Genomic DNA, 14,059 nt, shown 5'->3' with positions numbered 1-14,059 from the left:
TGGCCTCAACGCTCGCTTCAGTAAATCATGGCAATGTCTAGCACTAATCTATATCTGTTCAGCAGAAGATGGGAACATGCACTTCTCCATTACACTCAGAAATACAGGATCACTCCTTTCTAGAGGAGTATCATGAAACTAGTATCAATCATTCCCCATACCATCCGTCACAAACAGCCGTTGTTGGCGATAAACAACGGCGGTGTAATTTCAATGTAATTTCGTCACGGGGACTAAGTAAACAAAACCTTACTCGAACAAGCTACCGCAAAAGCGTTTTGGCGCTAAAGCCCGAATTGTACAATCATGTGACGTCGATGCCGAGATTACTCTGGTAGATGATCAGCTAACTAACAAACCCACAAGTGGCTAAGATAGATAATCAATCACGTGCAGGATCTGTATTATGTAAGGGAAAGCTTCCATGAAATTGTCTCCACAGTTCAACGCCACCTGCATCAACCTCCATGTTGAATGAATTATTTATTTCTTTATCGACCTCCGTACATACTACTTCAATAGCATCTGTTGTCAAACTAGGAGCACACTATCAGAATGGTAGACGAAACAACACCAGACGCTGTTCTTCCCCAAGTAACATTCAAAAAACGCTCCTCAAAAGCAAAATCCAATTTTCGCAAACGTGCAGCTACACCACCCGCTGCTGCTGCTGCCTCCGACTCCGACTCAGATTTTGTCTCCTCAGACGACGACGAAGGCCGCAGGATCAAACGTCGCCGCAAAACTGCCGTTGTCACAGCTTCCTCCGCGGGGAATAAGCTACACAGGAAACTCGACGAAGATAAACCCGAATATGCCACTGCAGCTCCGCTAGTGAAATCAAACGATGCCACGAAACAGACGAACTGGTACGATGAAGCTGCAGATAAAAATGGCGATGATCTCAGCGCGACGAATCTCCTGGGCAGCACACGCGCAAAGCCCGGAACAGTCATCACGCCCTCGGTGGATGGGACGTACAAGGGTGCCACGAACTATCAATCATTCATTCAGAAAAACCCCGATAGCGCCGGAAAACAGTTCGGTCCTATGAAAGCCGCGACGAATATTCGTACAGTCACTTTTACGGATATGGCGCCAGATGTGTGCAAGGATTATAAGAAAACGGGATTTTGCGGCTTCGGCGATTCGTGTAAATTTGCGCACATGCGAGAGGATTATAAACATGGCTGGCAACTCGATAAGGACTGGGAGGTAGAGACAAAAGGGAAGAAAGTCGCTGGTCGCACTATCGCCTCGCTAGAAAAGCGTGGTCAACAGGCCGGAGATGACGAGGATGAGGATGAAGAGATGTTGGAGAAGATTCCGTTTGCGTGCATCATTTGCAAGGAATCGTATAAAAACCCGATTGTGACGAAATGCGGGCATTACTTTTGTGAGTCTTGCGCTCTGCAGCGGTATAGAAAGAATCCTTCATGTGCGGCTTGTGGTGCGGGGACGGGAGGTGTTTTCAATACAGCAAAGAAGTTGAATCGGTTGCTGGAGAAGAAACGTGAAAGGGCGAAGAGGCGCCACGAGCAGGCTATTGAGAATGGAGAAGAGGTTGAAGGTCAAGCCGAGACTACATCTTGATGTCATGCTTCTCTCTGCTAGAATGTATATATATCAAAAGCTTATAGAACAGTTTAATGTTCATTGGGAATAATTACGATATTCTTGAACAGGAATAGATGTACTTAACCGATAGTATACAAGACCAACTCTATGTATTAGCCCTTCCGGTCAAAATACTCCTCCACCCTTTCAACCAAATCTGCCTTTTTACCTGCCGCAGAGAGTTTTTTCTCAGCCAAAAACTCCTTCAAAACCGCAACTGTCAGCTTCGACAAATTGCCACTACTGTAATGGCTCTGCACTTCAGCTGACGCATTTCCGCCATTGGCACTTTCAGTCTTGACCTTCTTAGCCGGCTTGTCTTCTGCAGCGGCATCGTAAGGCTTCCCTCGCTTGGCCAATGTTGAAGTCTTTGGTTGGTCTGTATACATCTTCTGATATTGTTTTTCGAGTTCTTCTCCCCATTCAAGGACATAGTCTCCTGCACGTTTGTCAATCTGTTTGTATCTGGGTATTGTTTTGTCTTCGGCTTGCTCCGGTAGCTCCTCATCAAGCGCCAGTGCTTGTAGTATGCGATAGTGCCATTGTAATGATGGGTTTGGATATTTGCGAGGGTCGTAGTGAGCTTTAGGGAGTTGCAATTGCTGCACGATAGTGCGCATGTGGTCAATTAATGGTTCTGGAGCCACCACCAGATTTGTTTCTGGGTTCTGTCGGATGTCGTCTGCAAAGGGTAAAGGTAGAATCCACAAACCCGATGGAAGGAATTGATTGCCGGTGTCATCAAGTTTCTCCTCGCCGGGGAGCATAGCAGCTAATACGGGGGTGGCATTCTTGCGTGGAATGAACCACACAAGGCCGATTTTCTCGTCTTGTAATAACTTCTGATGTAAAGCTGTAAATACCCTGGTCGAGCCGACGAATTCGTCTTCATTCGGGTAAATAAATGTAGGGTGCTTGATAGATGCCCAGATCGGCAGCGATGATCTCGGCTTAAAACCTATGATTCTGATGACGGGGTCGCCGAAGTTGCGTAGTTTCGCCTGTTCTTCTATGGTGAATGACACTTGTTCTCCTCCAAATTTGTATGCTTTTCGGATCTCTGTTTTTTCAACGGTCCTTGCTGTATCGTCTGCGATCTGTGTCGTCGTGCCCTTCGCTAATGCTGGCTTCTCGCCACCAAGCCAGACGTAACAGCTTCTAGATGGCTCTTGTCGTTTGAAAATCAGGTATCCAGTAATGGATATTTTAAAATTTGGACTGAACTCGAGCGGAATCTTGAACAGAGCTCGACGTGGAACTGATCTCGAGTTGACGGATGACAAAAGGGAATTGAGCAGCGAGATACCATCACCGCTTGCGTTAGGGACTTGGGTACCAGCGGCGGTAAATGCAGACGCTTCCGGGTCTCCAGGTGCAGTTTTGTAAACAATATCCTTTGTTCGTTAGCCGTGAGGTATTACTTTCTTGGCAAGTTTCAACAACTTACATCGTAAAACTTGGACCTGTCAAACTCGTGCTCCGGCTTCGAGATTGGGAACAACTCAATGATGACACCCAGATCATACAGATCCTTTGCTCGTACCGTGGCTGCAGATCGCATTGTACGGTCTTCGCCATGAGGATTATCACTATCTGTAATTATGAAAAGCCGTCTCGACAGAAAATTCGAAGCTTTCGAGGTGAATATCTGATTGGCGCAAAATAGCACATTTGCCATGGAAACTCGCTCCTTCGAGGGTACTAAGATTTGATTCTCTTCTTCCTCGTCCTCGGCTAATGCACGCAGCGACTTTACATCGTTCGCATCAGGGACATCGAGATCTGTAAACAAATAGCAATGGGGATAGGATAGGCCGCCACGGCTATTCTCATCTTCGTCATAAAACTTGGAAGCTTCTGTTCCAAAGAATAACACACCCATCATATCCTTTGGATTTGAAATGATGCGCTGCTGCATTAAATGATAGGCGCATTTGATGGCAGCTTTTGCGGGTGATTGTGGCTCTCCTTTGCCTGACTCTGACGGACGAACCGCTAGCATGGAGTCACTGATGTCGATAGCAAAAAGCACGGCATCTTTGACGGATTTATAGCCCTATGCTCGTTAGCCTCTTAGATAATAATAGTGAAGAACATAACATACTGTTTCATCGAGCTCCTCTTCCTCCTCCTGGTAAGTTTCATCGTCCGCAAGGGGGTTGCTGTCAGCCATCTTTTTAATCGCTATCTACACCACCATATCCAGTGAGCTGTTGATAGCAAGATGGAAAAAAGTAATTGACAATGAACAATGGACTCTGCTGCCTATGGCTATGACGTGTCTTGGCAGACGCGCTCTCCCACGCGGTGACACGAACACCACGTGACCACATCTCTTGCCTGTTTGGGATGATTAGTTCCCGGGCTTTTGATTGGCCCGATCAGCAATGAGAGCTCCCAGGTCCTCGGAACTCGGAGGCGTTGCTAATCGGGGGCCATTTCATGACCAACAGCAGAACAGCATCGAACAATCCTTATACGCTCGTTATTATTCTATTTGCAGCTGCAGCGTTGGTTTTTTTTTTTCATATGCTGTGCTCCTAATTGCATTGCTACATCTCAAGTAAAATGGCAATGCGCTCTTCTTTGGCTCTGCCATGTCGCATAATCTCCCATAGTTCCTCCCACAATGTCCGGCCTGCGACACGGCTCGTCAATCGGCCATTGAACGGACATGGGTTTGCGACAGCAGCTTCGGTGCCCAAGAAGGGTTCAAAAGGACCTACAGCCATGGTTCTGTTGAATATGGGCGGTCCATCGAAAGTCTCCGAAGTTGAAAGCTTCCTCAGTCGTCTTTTTGTACGTCGAATATTCCTCCTACATGTTACCAGACTAACATTTGCCCAGGCCGATGCCGATTTAATTCCTCTAGGTCCGCTCCAAAAGTACCTAGGGCCGCTCATCGCTCGTCGTCGCACTCCCAAAATTCAAAAACAGTATTCCGACATTGGAGGAGGATCGCCAATACGCAAATGGTCCGAATACCAGTGCGAAGAAATGTGCAAGATACTCGACGAAATCTCCCCAGAAACAGCGCCCCACAAGCCATACGTCGCATTTAGATATGCGGATCCATTGACGGAAGAAATGTATAACAAATTACTGGAAGATGGTTTTGGAGGAGGAAATGGCGGCCGAGCTATCGCCTTCACGCAATATCCTCAATACTCTTGTTCTACCACAGGCAGCTCCCTCAATGAGCTATGGAAGTGGAGGAATAGGTTAGAAGGACCGCGCTCTGGTCAAGATTCGGCTGGTGCGATTCAGTGGAGTGTGATTGACCGATGGGCTACGCATCCTGGGCTGGTAGAAGCGTTTGCAAAGAATATTGAGGATCAGCTAGCTACATACCCGGAAGAGAAACGCTCATCTGTGGTTATTCTGTTCTCTGCTCATAGTTTGCCCATGAGCGTCGTCAACAGAGGTGGGTCTTTTTGTATTCTGTTTTCAGTCTTTGGACGTACTGACCAGAGTAGGTGATCCATACACGGCGGAAGTCGCGACAACGGTCCACGCAGTCATGCAGCGCTTAGGGTTCTCTAACCCTTACCGACTGTGCTGGCAGTCACAAGTCGGGCCATCAGCATGGCAAGGCGCTCAAACAAGCCACACTGTCGAGAATTACGTCAAGAAAGGCTTTACCGACATGATCCTTGTGCCTATTGCGTTTACCAGCGATCACATTGAAACTCTCTACGAACTAGACAAAGAAGTAATTGGTGAAGCCGGCCACGCTGGCATCAAGCGGGCGGAGAGTCTGAATGGCAACCCGACATTCATTCGTGCCTTAGCTGACATCGCGAAGACTCACTTGGAGTCGGGAGAGAACTGCTCGCGACAGATGACGCTGCGTTGCCAAGGATGTAACAGTGAGCGTTGTTTGGAGCAAAAGAAGTTTTTTGCTGGAGATGATATGAAGTCTCTTGTACGATAATCTATATACTACGTAGAATCATTTAAATGAAAGCGCATTCTTATCTTATCACGGCGCTCTGAGGGCCAACATGCCGATTGTTACCAACGGGCTGTATTGGTATTGAAACATGTAACACTCCGTGTGGCCCCAAATATGCACATGCAGTTGTCGGGGATCGGGGATGCGGACAACGCCCCCCTCGTTTAGCTTCATTCTTATGTTCATTATTCCTGTATTTGTGTAAGGTATGCCACTTCCTTACAAATCAGCTGCCTTCCCGCCTTATCAGGTAAAGAAGTCCAACTTCCAACTTCTGCAGTCCCAGCCATACGGGTTGGTTGCTTGGCGTAATCACGTCGTAACCTGGAACTGAACGTTATTTATCTTAAGTCCGATACGGAGGTACAAGTTTGCTGGACGTCCCAACCTTGATTCCTTTTCATATCGAAACAACTTTCTACTTCATCTTCATATGTTCTCAGTATTTTCTATGTAACCGGCTCTACACCGTCAGATACATGTACCAGTCAGCCGCGTTCAGCGCATCTCCTTTCCTGTTCGGAGCTTACGATCCTTAGCTCGATAAGCCCAAATACCCAACATTCCCGCAAAGGACTCGGCATCGCGGTGGCCTAGGAAGTGCCGGAAGTTCATCGCATAGCCAAGAATCCTTTCGCAAACACTGTCGCAGGTCAATTTTTACCCATGTCTACCGTAGGAGGCGATGCAGCTATTGCTGCGGACGCCGATCAGGATGCACGTGTTCTGCATGAAGAAGAATCTTTAGGCGCATCCGAAACGTCTCCCTTGTTACCAGCTTCCGAAGCGGTATACGAAGAGCCTGAATTCAACGACAATATAAATAAGCCATGGCTAGGATCGCCGGAATTTGATGCCAAACCCTGGTGGAGGCGACCAAATGTATGTCATTTTCTGATATTTTGTCAATCAATCTAATGTTTCTAGGTCTATTATCTGATTCCGCCTACTGCTCTTTTCACCTTTGCATTTGGTGGAGCAGCCGTGCCTAAAATCAACTTGATCCTTTCAATTGTGTGTCGAGACTACTTCGCCGATCAAAAGGCCAAGGACCCTACCTTTACATATCTACCAGTTATCTTCGGGGGTGAGAACGATCAATGTCGCATACCACAAGTCCAATCCAATGCGGCGCAGATCTTGCTTTACATCAACTTGATATCTGGATTTTTATCGGCACTTGTCAGCCCCCGGCTGGGTGACCTGTCTGATAGATATGGTCGTGTGCCATTGATGTCTCTCTGTGTTGCAGGAACCTTGATTTCTGAGTTATTTGTAACATTCATCGCCGCTTACCCAGATCATGCTTCAATCAATTGGCTCCTCGTCGCAGCTTTCGTGGATGGGCTATGCGGATCCTTCACCCTCGCTTTATCGTTGGTACATTCATACGGAGCGGACTGTACGCCTCCAGAGAGAAGAAATGTCGTCTTTGGATACATCCACGCGACATTATTTACGGGCATTGCGTTAGGGCCATTCCTTTTTGGGCTGCTGATAAAGCACACCGGGAAGATTCTAGACGTCTTTTTGGCGGTTTTGGTCCTCCACGGAATCTATCTTTTTACGCTGTTATTTCTCATTCCGGAATCATTGTCAAAGGAACGTCAAAATGTTGCGCGAACAAAACATCACGCAAAACCTCAGAGAGGGAATACGAATTTTAAACAAAACTTCCTGCGAGAGCTTCACCCATCCAGTATTTTCAAGCCACTGGCGATCTTGTGGCCAAAGCCCAGCCCTTCGCAATCGTCGCCAGAAAATCGGGCATTGTTCAGAAAACTGCGCAAAAATTTGGTTTTGATTGCTGCCATCGATACGTTGATGTTTGGAGTAGGCTTAGGCACTGTGCAGATCATCATCCTGTATGCAGAATATGTGTTTGGATGGGGCAACTACGAGTCCAGCGTGTTCGTCTCGGTCACGAACAGTGGACGGGTAATCACTTTGCTTCTTATTTTACCCGGTATAACGAGATACATTCGTGGACCAACGCGAGGCAATCAAGCCAACACTGGAAGCGATTGGCTGGACATTTCCCTGATTCGTCTAGCCATTCTCATTGACCTGCTTGGTTATATTGGATACGCGGTCTCAAAGACTGGAGGAATCTTCACATTGTCCGCTCTCGTTGCATCCATAGGAGGAATTGGCCCGCCAAGTTTGCAGTCGTCGCTGACGAAGCATATACCTCCTAGTCAGACAGGACGAATTCTAGGAGCCATGGGACTTTTACACGCCCTCGCTCGTGTTGTGTCACCTGTTATATTCAACGGTATTTACAGCGTTACAGTTGGCACATTCACGCAGGCCGTCTTTGTCTGCTTGGCATCGGTGTTCGGTTTGGCAGCCATCTTGAGCTGGTTTATTGTACCTAGTGGTGAGCCATATTCGATTTAAGTGTTATCTCGTCAAATCACTAACTGCTCTTCACAGTACATATGCCGGAATATCCTCCGTCTAGTCCGTCAGAGGCGGAGGACAATACCACAATAGATGCTTGAAACATTTAATATGCCACTTGCTTTTAATTTTCTTATTCCAGCATTTTTTCGCTTCTTGAATACTTCTTTATGTCTCTTTATTTGGATTATCTATTATGTTATCCTAGCCTGGCGCATCCTTGAAGCAGTAATATACGCATGTATCGGCGTCTTGGGGGTGGAATGTTGAATATGATCTATTTACCATTTAGAAGAGTTCAGCTGTTCCACCATTCTCATACAATAAAGATACTTCAGCCTATCGTCGACTCTTTAAGATTAAAGATCATACGATGATTGATTTTCTGCCTCAGGCATAACGCCGAAACAGGCTAGAAAACCGCTGGCTTTGGGATTCTTGGCATGTCCGACCATTCGACCCGAAAAAAAATCCCCAAGTAACTGTCAACATTTGGCGTTAATTTCCAACTGTCCTTTCAGCATTTGTTTCAATCCGTTAGCCAATTGTTGGATGCCATTTCCAATGATTTTCAATTTAATACGCTCGTTTATCATTCCGTAATGTCAAACCACGCCGCTCCTTAATTCCCTCGCGTCCAGACTCCCTGGATCATGCTTCCACAGCGTGCCAGAATGGCAGTAGTCCCCTCGAGGAACGCTCTCCGAATCTTACGACAGTTAGCCTTTGCTGGATCAACGGTTGGGGGCGTCTGTACCGTCGCCGCGATTACCTACGATGCTCATCGCCGGGCCACCATAGCCGAGAAGATAGTCAAAAACAAGCGGACTCTACAGACATCAACGCCGTACTACAATGCTACATCGGCTGCAAAAAAGCTTGCACTGATGGTAGAGGCGGCAGAAGCAGGAGAATATGATGGATTGGCATCTTTGAAACAAGCTGGTTGGAATAGGGAATCGCATGATCACGGGCACAATCCAGTTTCCGAACCCCTACCTGACCCCGGCGACATTGACGTGGAGGTAAAAGGCTCGAGACAAAACTTGATTCACGAGCGGGAGTATCAGAAATACCCAAGTCATATTACGCATCGAGATTTGATAGCAGCAGCGGATGACTTGGAACGTGCGGCTGTTACAAAGTCCTGGCTAACGAACCGTTCCGAAGCTATCAATTTTTCAGTATACGATCAAGAACCAGCAGACGATCAGGAAATAGCAAACGACCGAGAATCAGCAGACGATCAAAATTCGGCATACGAGCAAGCATCCGAGTCCTCCATTAAGACCAGCGATGAAAGTCCGGCAATTCGAACTGTTCGTGATCTCTTCGAGCGAGGTAAAATTATTGAAGCCGCAGAGTTCTTCCTTGAGACACATTCGCAGTCGACAGAAAATTTATCTTTGAGAGATCGCGAGCTTGCAGTGAACATTTTTTACGCTAATTGCGCGGATGACAACGTCTGGGTGGCAAGAAATATATTTAAACATATTGAGTCTCGGAGCAGTATCTCTCCACGAATGTGGAAGAGGCTGATCATTGCTTTGACGAAAGCACACGCGATTGAATCAGCTTCACAGTTGATCTTGAAATATAGCGACGATATTCCGATACCATTCTACCTAGCCGAACTGGTAATACGATGTCTGCTCGAGACTCATCGGTTCAGCGACGCTGCTTCAATACTGTACAGAAATGTCTCCAAAGATCAGGACTGCACTCTGTGCGGCGTATTTCTAGACAATTTATGGAAGAAGTCGCGAAGTATTGACCTCATGAATCGAAAATTTGAAAAACTTATGGTAATATTACGCCGCTTCGATCGACAGCCCACCGCTAAATTATTCAATCCCATGGTGAGAGCCTATGTCTCTTTCGGTCGATTCGCAGACGCGGAGGCCTTGGTCAATGACATGATTACAGTATACGGTGTTGCGCCAAATTGTCGGACCAAAGGCCTATTATTACTTGGACAGGCATATCGTTGCAACTGGAAGGAAGTCAAAGATGGCTTACAAGAATTACATGATCTGGGCATGACTGCCGATGATCGCAGCTTCATAAAGGCTTTCACAGCATTGTTTTTAGAATACTGGCCTACGCATAACGCTGCGGATATACGTGATTTTTTCATGAACGCTGTCGAGCGATATTCGCTCACGCCCGATCAAAAACTCTATGAGCATGTCCTACAAGCATATATACAAAAAGGCAACGCAAATCTCGTTACCGAGCTAGCCCATCTTGCAGTGAAGTGTGGGTGGCATGTGGAAGTGAAAGAGGAGGACCTTGTTAAACAGCTACAAATTCACCGCCGGAGAGTTGAAAACAGTCCCGTCGGATTTTGGCAACTGCTGAATGCTGCTCGGGGGACCTATGGCCAGGCAGCGGCCTCTCAACAGATCTTGGGCTACGACCAGCGCTCTGTACCTTGGCCGGAGGCCAACTGTGCTCTTTACTCGGATCAGTGGCCGAATTGGTACCGCCGAGCAGTGAAGGGCATTATGACAGACAGACCGATTGACCAGTATCCGCAGCTGGACGTACAAATGACCGAAGCTTTGCATAGGGGTGATTTTGAGTCTGTATTGTGGTATTACGAGAACGCTGCGGCTGCGGGCTATGTATTCCAGTCTCAGCATGTGGAATTAGCGGCAATTGCTACGCTTGTCAAAGAGGGGCTTGTGCCGACGCAGAAGCTCGTTGAAAAACACTGGGAGGTCATGAAGACTAAATTTATCGTTGTCCCACAATTCTTTGTACAGATCATGGATAGCGACGCATTACCGGAAACTGAGGTCATGAAGTTGGCAGTGTTTCGATTTTATACTTTGTGCTGGGAGTCTTCACACCGGACGTTTGAGCATCGATTCTTGAACCATATTGCGACTCGATACGTTGAGCAAGGCAAACCAGATGCAGCGCTGGATTTGATGCTTACAGTATACAAATCGCGATGGGGCCGCCAGGAACGGCTTAATGGAGAGAGTATGAGGACCATGATGCGAGCTTTTCTTCTAGCTGGTCATCTCAAAGGGATCCGGTGGTGTCTTCTTACAACCATCGCTCGCGATTCTACCGAAAATAAGGAACTTATTGTTGACGCGCGCCGTGCTCTGGTCACGGCKCATGTAAAGAAACTCGGTTGGAAGGGACGACCGAAAGAACGATTTCGTTTCCTCAGACATCTCGGCAAACTGGTCAGGATTCTGGAAAAGAAGAGTGATGGAGATCCTGAGCTCGTATCCCTGTTGATCAATAACAAGCGAGACAAGAGGATGTCCAAAAATTTCTACCACCCACAGATTCACAAATGGCAAGACGACAAGACTCTGACTCTCCGGAAAACCATTGCATATTGGGACGAGGAGCGAGAATTAGAGTGGGTCACAACAGTACCGAGCGAGATCTGGCAAACGCCGGAGAAAGTATGGGAACTGTGGAATGAGCAGCGTGTTACAAGTGAGGAGGAAAGCACTGAGTAGTGCTGTACGCTGTGTAGCAATATATGTATATATGTATCAACTGTATAAATACTACGAAACTCTTCAAAGAGTATCAAGATAATCAACATAGTTACTAGTTAGCTGCCTAGTATCAGTTAATTTAGAGTACAGTAATATTAGGACCGATCCAGGGGAAGTCAGGAGATGCGGCCAATCGATCGGGGGTCTCGATCACATGTCACGCCACCCTGCTCCCCCAATGAACGTCGCCCGATTTTTATCTTAGTTCATACTGTCATGCAATAAGATTCTTCTTTTTAACACTCTATTTCTTCGATTTTCTCTCTCTGTCTAGTCATGAGAGAACATTTTCCAGCAATTGCTCTCAGCTAGTCTTTCAATCTCTCATATATATTGCAGACGACGAACATGTCGAAAACCTCTATCGCCACCGCCGCTACCACTGCGACTTCCATCCCCGGCGTAAGGCAACGACAACCCTCCATCCCCGTCATCGCCGTTAGCAATGAAGAGGCTACATCCCCCGAAAGACCATTCAATGAGTCCGACGTCCTCATAATCGGTGCCGGCGTGGCTGGTTGCGCTCTAGCCGTCGCTCTGGGCAAACAAGGCCGAAAAGTCACATTACTTGAACGATCGCTCAAAGAACCCGATCGTATTGTGGGCGAATTACTACAACCGGGCGGTGTGCAAGCGCTGGAGCAATTGGGTCTTTTGGAGTGTTTGGAGGGCATCGATGCGATCGAAGTGGATGGGTACGATGTGATTTTCCACGGCACCGAGGTCGAGATTCCATACCCTGCAGATAAGACCACGGGGGTCATTCCGCAGGGTCGAAGTTTCCATCATGGTCGATTCATTATGAAATTACGAGAAGCTGCAAGAACGACCCCGAATGTGACGATAGTCGAAGCAACAGCCACAAACTTGATCAAGTCCCATTCGGACGTTATCGGGGTAGAGGGGACGGTGAATGGGAATTCGGATCATTTCATTGCCCCATTGACCATCGTTGCGGACGGATATGCCTCGAAATTCCGCAAAGATTACCACACACATACACCAGAGGTCAAGTCGAAGTTTTGGGGGTTGGAGCTGATTGACGCCGAACTCCCCATGCCGTTGCACGGTCACGTCTTTATCGGCAACGGACCACCCGTTCTCATGTATCAGATCGGCACACACGAAACCCGCGCCTTGATCGATATCCCCGACAACCTACCATCAGCCTCCGTCGAGAATGGCGGGGKAAAGGGCCACATGAAGAACGTTGTCCTCCCATCCCTCCCCAAAGCTGTCCAACCCAGTTTCCTAGCTGCCATTGAAAAGGGCCGATTACGATCAATGCCCAACTCATTCCTTCCTTCCACAACCAACAAGACCCGCGGATTGATTATCATCGGTGACGCATCGAACATGCGCCATCCGTTGACAGGCGGTGGTATGACGGTAGCACTTAATGATGTCGTTGTGCTGCGAGATTTGCTCAGTCCTGAGAAGGTTCCCACATTTAAGGATACGCCTCTAGTCACCAAGACGATGAAAACGTTCCACTGGCAGAGAAAAAAGACTGCTTCGACCATCAATATCCTAGCGCAAGCTTTGTATTCATTATTTGCCGCAAATGGTAACTCCTCCCTCTTCTCTCTCTTCAAAGGGATTCCTACTGACTGAGTTATCCAGATCCATACCTCAGCATCCTCCAACGCGGCTGCTTCCGCTACTTTGAGATGGGCATGATCGAAGCACCCTGCGGCATGCTCGCAGGCCTCATCAAACAACCCACCGTCCTGATCCGGCACTTCTTCGCGGTCGCATTGCTGTCGATATGGATCAACTACACCGAGACTCCATTCTATCTCTGGCCCTACGCTTTTTATCAGGGATGCGCGGTGCTGTGGACCGCGTGTGAAGTTATTATGCCATATGTGTTTGCGGAGTTGAAGCGGTAATCGATTCATTTATTACACCGTCAAAAAGTAATTGCGATGTACTAGGATGGGATGTTTGATGTAAAACACTGGGAGTTTGTTTGTTTTCTCATCATTAGGCGCTCGTTCACCTCTTGTCTCCTTTAATGCGACAGATTTTCTTTACGAAACTTGTCTGGCCCAAATCTGTATAGAATCCTTGCTAGTGTATATATGACTCCTACTAATGATAATACTTTTCAATCAGTCAATCCATCATTCATTCATTGTTCTTTCCTATTTTATGATACTAAGTACAATGCTAATGAAGTTATTGCACCCAAACAGATCCCCAAAGCAAACGGGGAAAGGGGTCAAATACATTAAGAAGAAAACAACAAAACAGTCATTTTTTCGCTCGCCTGAAAATGCAAACATCCTATATGCGCCTCCCAGAGGGGATCTCTTCTTTTGGGAAAGGAAAATGACTTTGAGCAAGAACAAACACAAAAAACAACGATAGCCCCCCGGGATGTTTATGCAAAGTGAGAAAAATCTTAGTTTTGACATGGAGAAACAAGAAAGAAAGATTTGCAGGCGGTATTTTCATCGTCGAACCGTACGTCTCAAACATCAAAGACAGAGCCGTTTTCCAATCATGATCGTGTTCGTCCTTCGTAAGCAGGTTAACTTCCAGATTTCGC

At 47.1% G+C, this 14,059-nt stretch overlaps 5 protein-coding genes across 5 annotated transcripts; 4 read left to right on the top strand and 1 right to left on the bottom strand.

Moving 5' to 3' along the window:
• Positions 1-555: 555 nt before the first annotated feature.
• BHQ10_006804 (uncharacterized protein) lies at positions 556-1,593 on the top strand (the record flags this gene model as incomplete). The annotated part of the gene is made up of 1 exon (XM_040879431.1): positions 556-1,593. One exon carries the CDS (start codon positions 556-558, stop codon positions 1,591-1,593), a length of 1,038 nt encoding a protein of 345 aa, XP_040735308.1.
• A 137-nt stretch (positions 1,594-1,730) lies between these two features.
• Positions 1,731-3,790, bottom strand: BHQ10_006803 (uncharacterized protein; the record flags this gene model as incomplete). The annotated part of the gene is made up of 3 exons (XM_040879430.1): positions 1,731-3,011; positions 3,065-3,673; positions 3,722-3,790. 3 exons carry the CDS (start codon positions 3,788-3,790, stop codon positions 1,731-1,733), a joined length of 1,959 nt encoding a protein of 652 aa, XP_040735307.1.
• Positions 3,791-4,185: 395 nt separating this feature from the next.
• BHQ10_006802 (uncharacterized protein) lies at positions 4,186-7,972 on the top strand (the record flags this gene model as incomplete). The annotated part of the gene is made up of 5 exons (XM_040879429.1): positions 4,186-4,416; positions 4,465-5,041; positions 5,094-5,486; positions 6,252-6,454; positions 6,500-7,972. The coding sequence occupies 5 exons, from the start codon at positions 4,186-4,188 to the stop codon at positions 7,970-7,972; spliced, it is 2,877 nt and encodes a 958-aa protein (XP_040735306.1).
• Positions 7,973-8,649: 677 nt separating this feature from the next.
• Positions 8,650-11,463, top strand: BHQ10_006801 (uncharacterized protein; the record flags this gene model as incomplete). The annotated part of the gene is made up of 1 exon (XM_040879428.1): positions 8,650-11,463. One exon carries the CDS (start codon positions 8,650-8,652, stop codon positions 11,461-11,463), a length of 2,814 nt encoding a protein of 937 aa, XP_040735305.1.
• A 390-nt stretch (positions 11,464-11,853) lies between these two features.
• BHQ10_006800 (uncharacterized protein) lies at positions 11,854-13,397 on the top strand (the record flags this gene model as incomplete). Its single annotated transcript, XM_040879427.1, has 2 exons — positions 11,854-13,072; positions 13,129-13,397. The coding sequence occupies 2 exons, from the start codon at positions 11,854-11,856 to the stop codon at positions 13,395-13,397; spliced, it is 1,488 nt and encodes a 495-aa protein (XP_040735304.1).
• Positions 13,398-14,059: the final 662 nt, after the last annotated feature.

Source organism: Talaromyces amestolkiae (assembly GCF_001896365.1).
Source record: "Talaromyces amestolkiae strain CIB chromosome Unknown scaffold13.1, whole genome shotgun sequence".
Taxonomy (NCBI): Eukaryota; Fungi; Ascomycota; class Eurotiomycetes; order Eurotiales; family Trichocomaceae; genus Talaromyces; species Talaromyces amestolkiae.
This window is presented reverse-complemented; position numbering and strand designations above follow the sequence as displayed.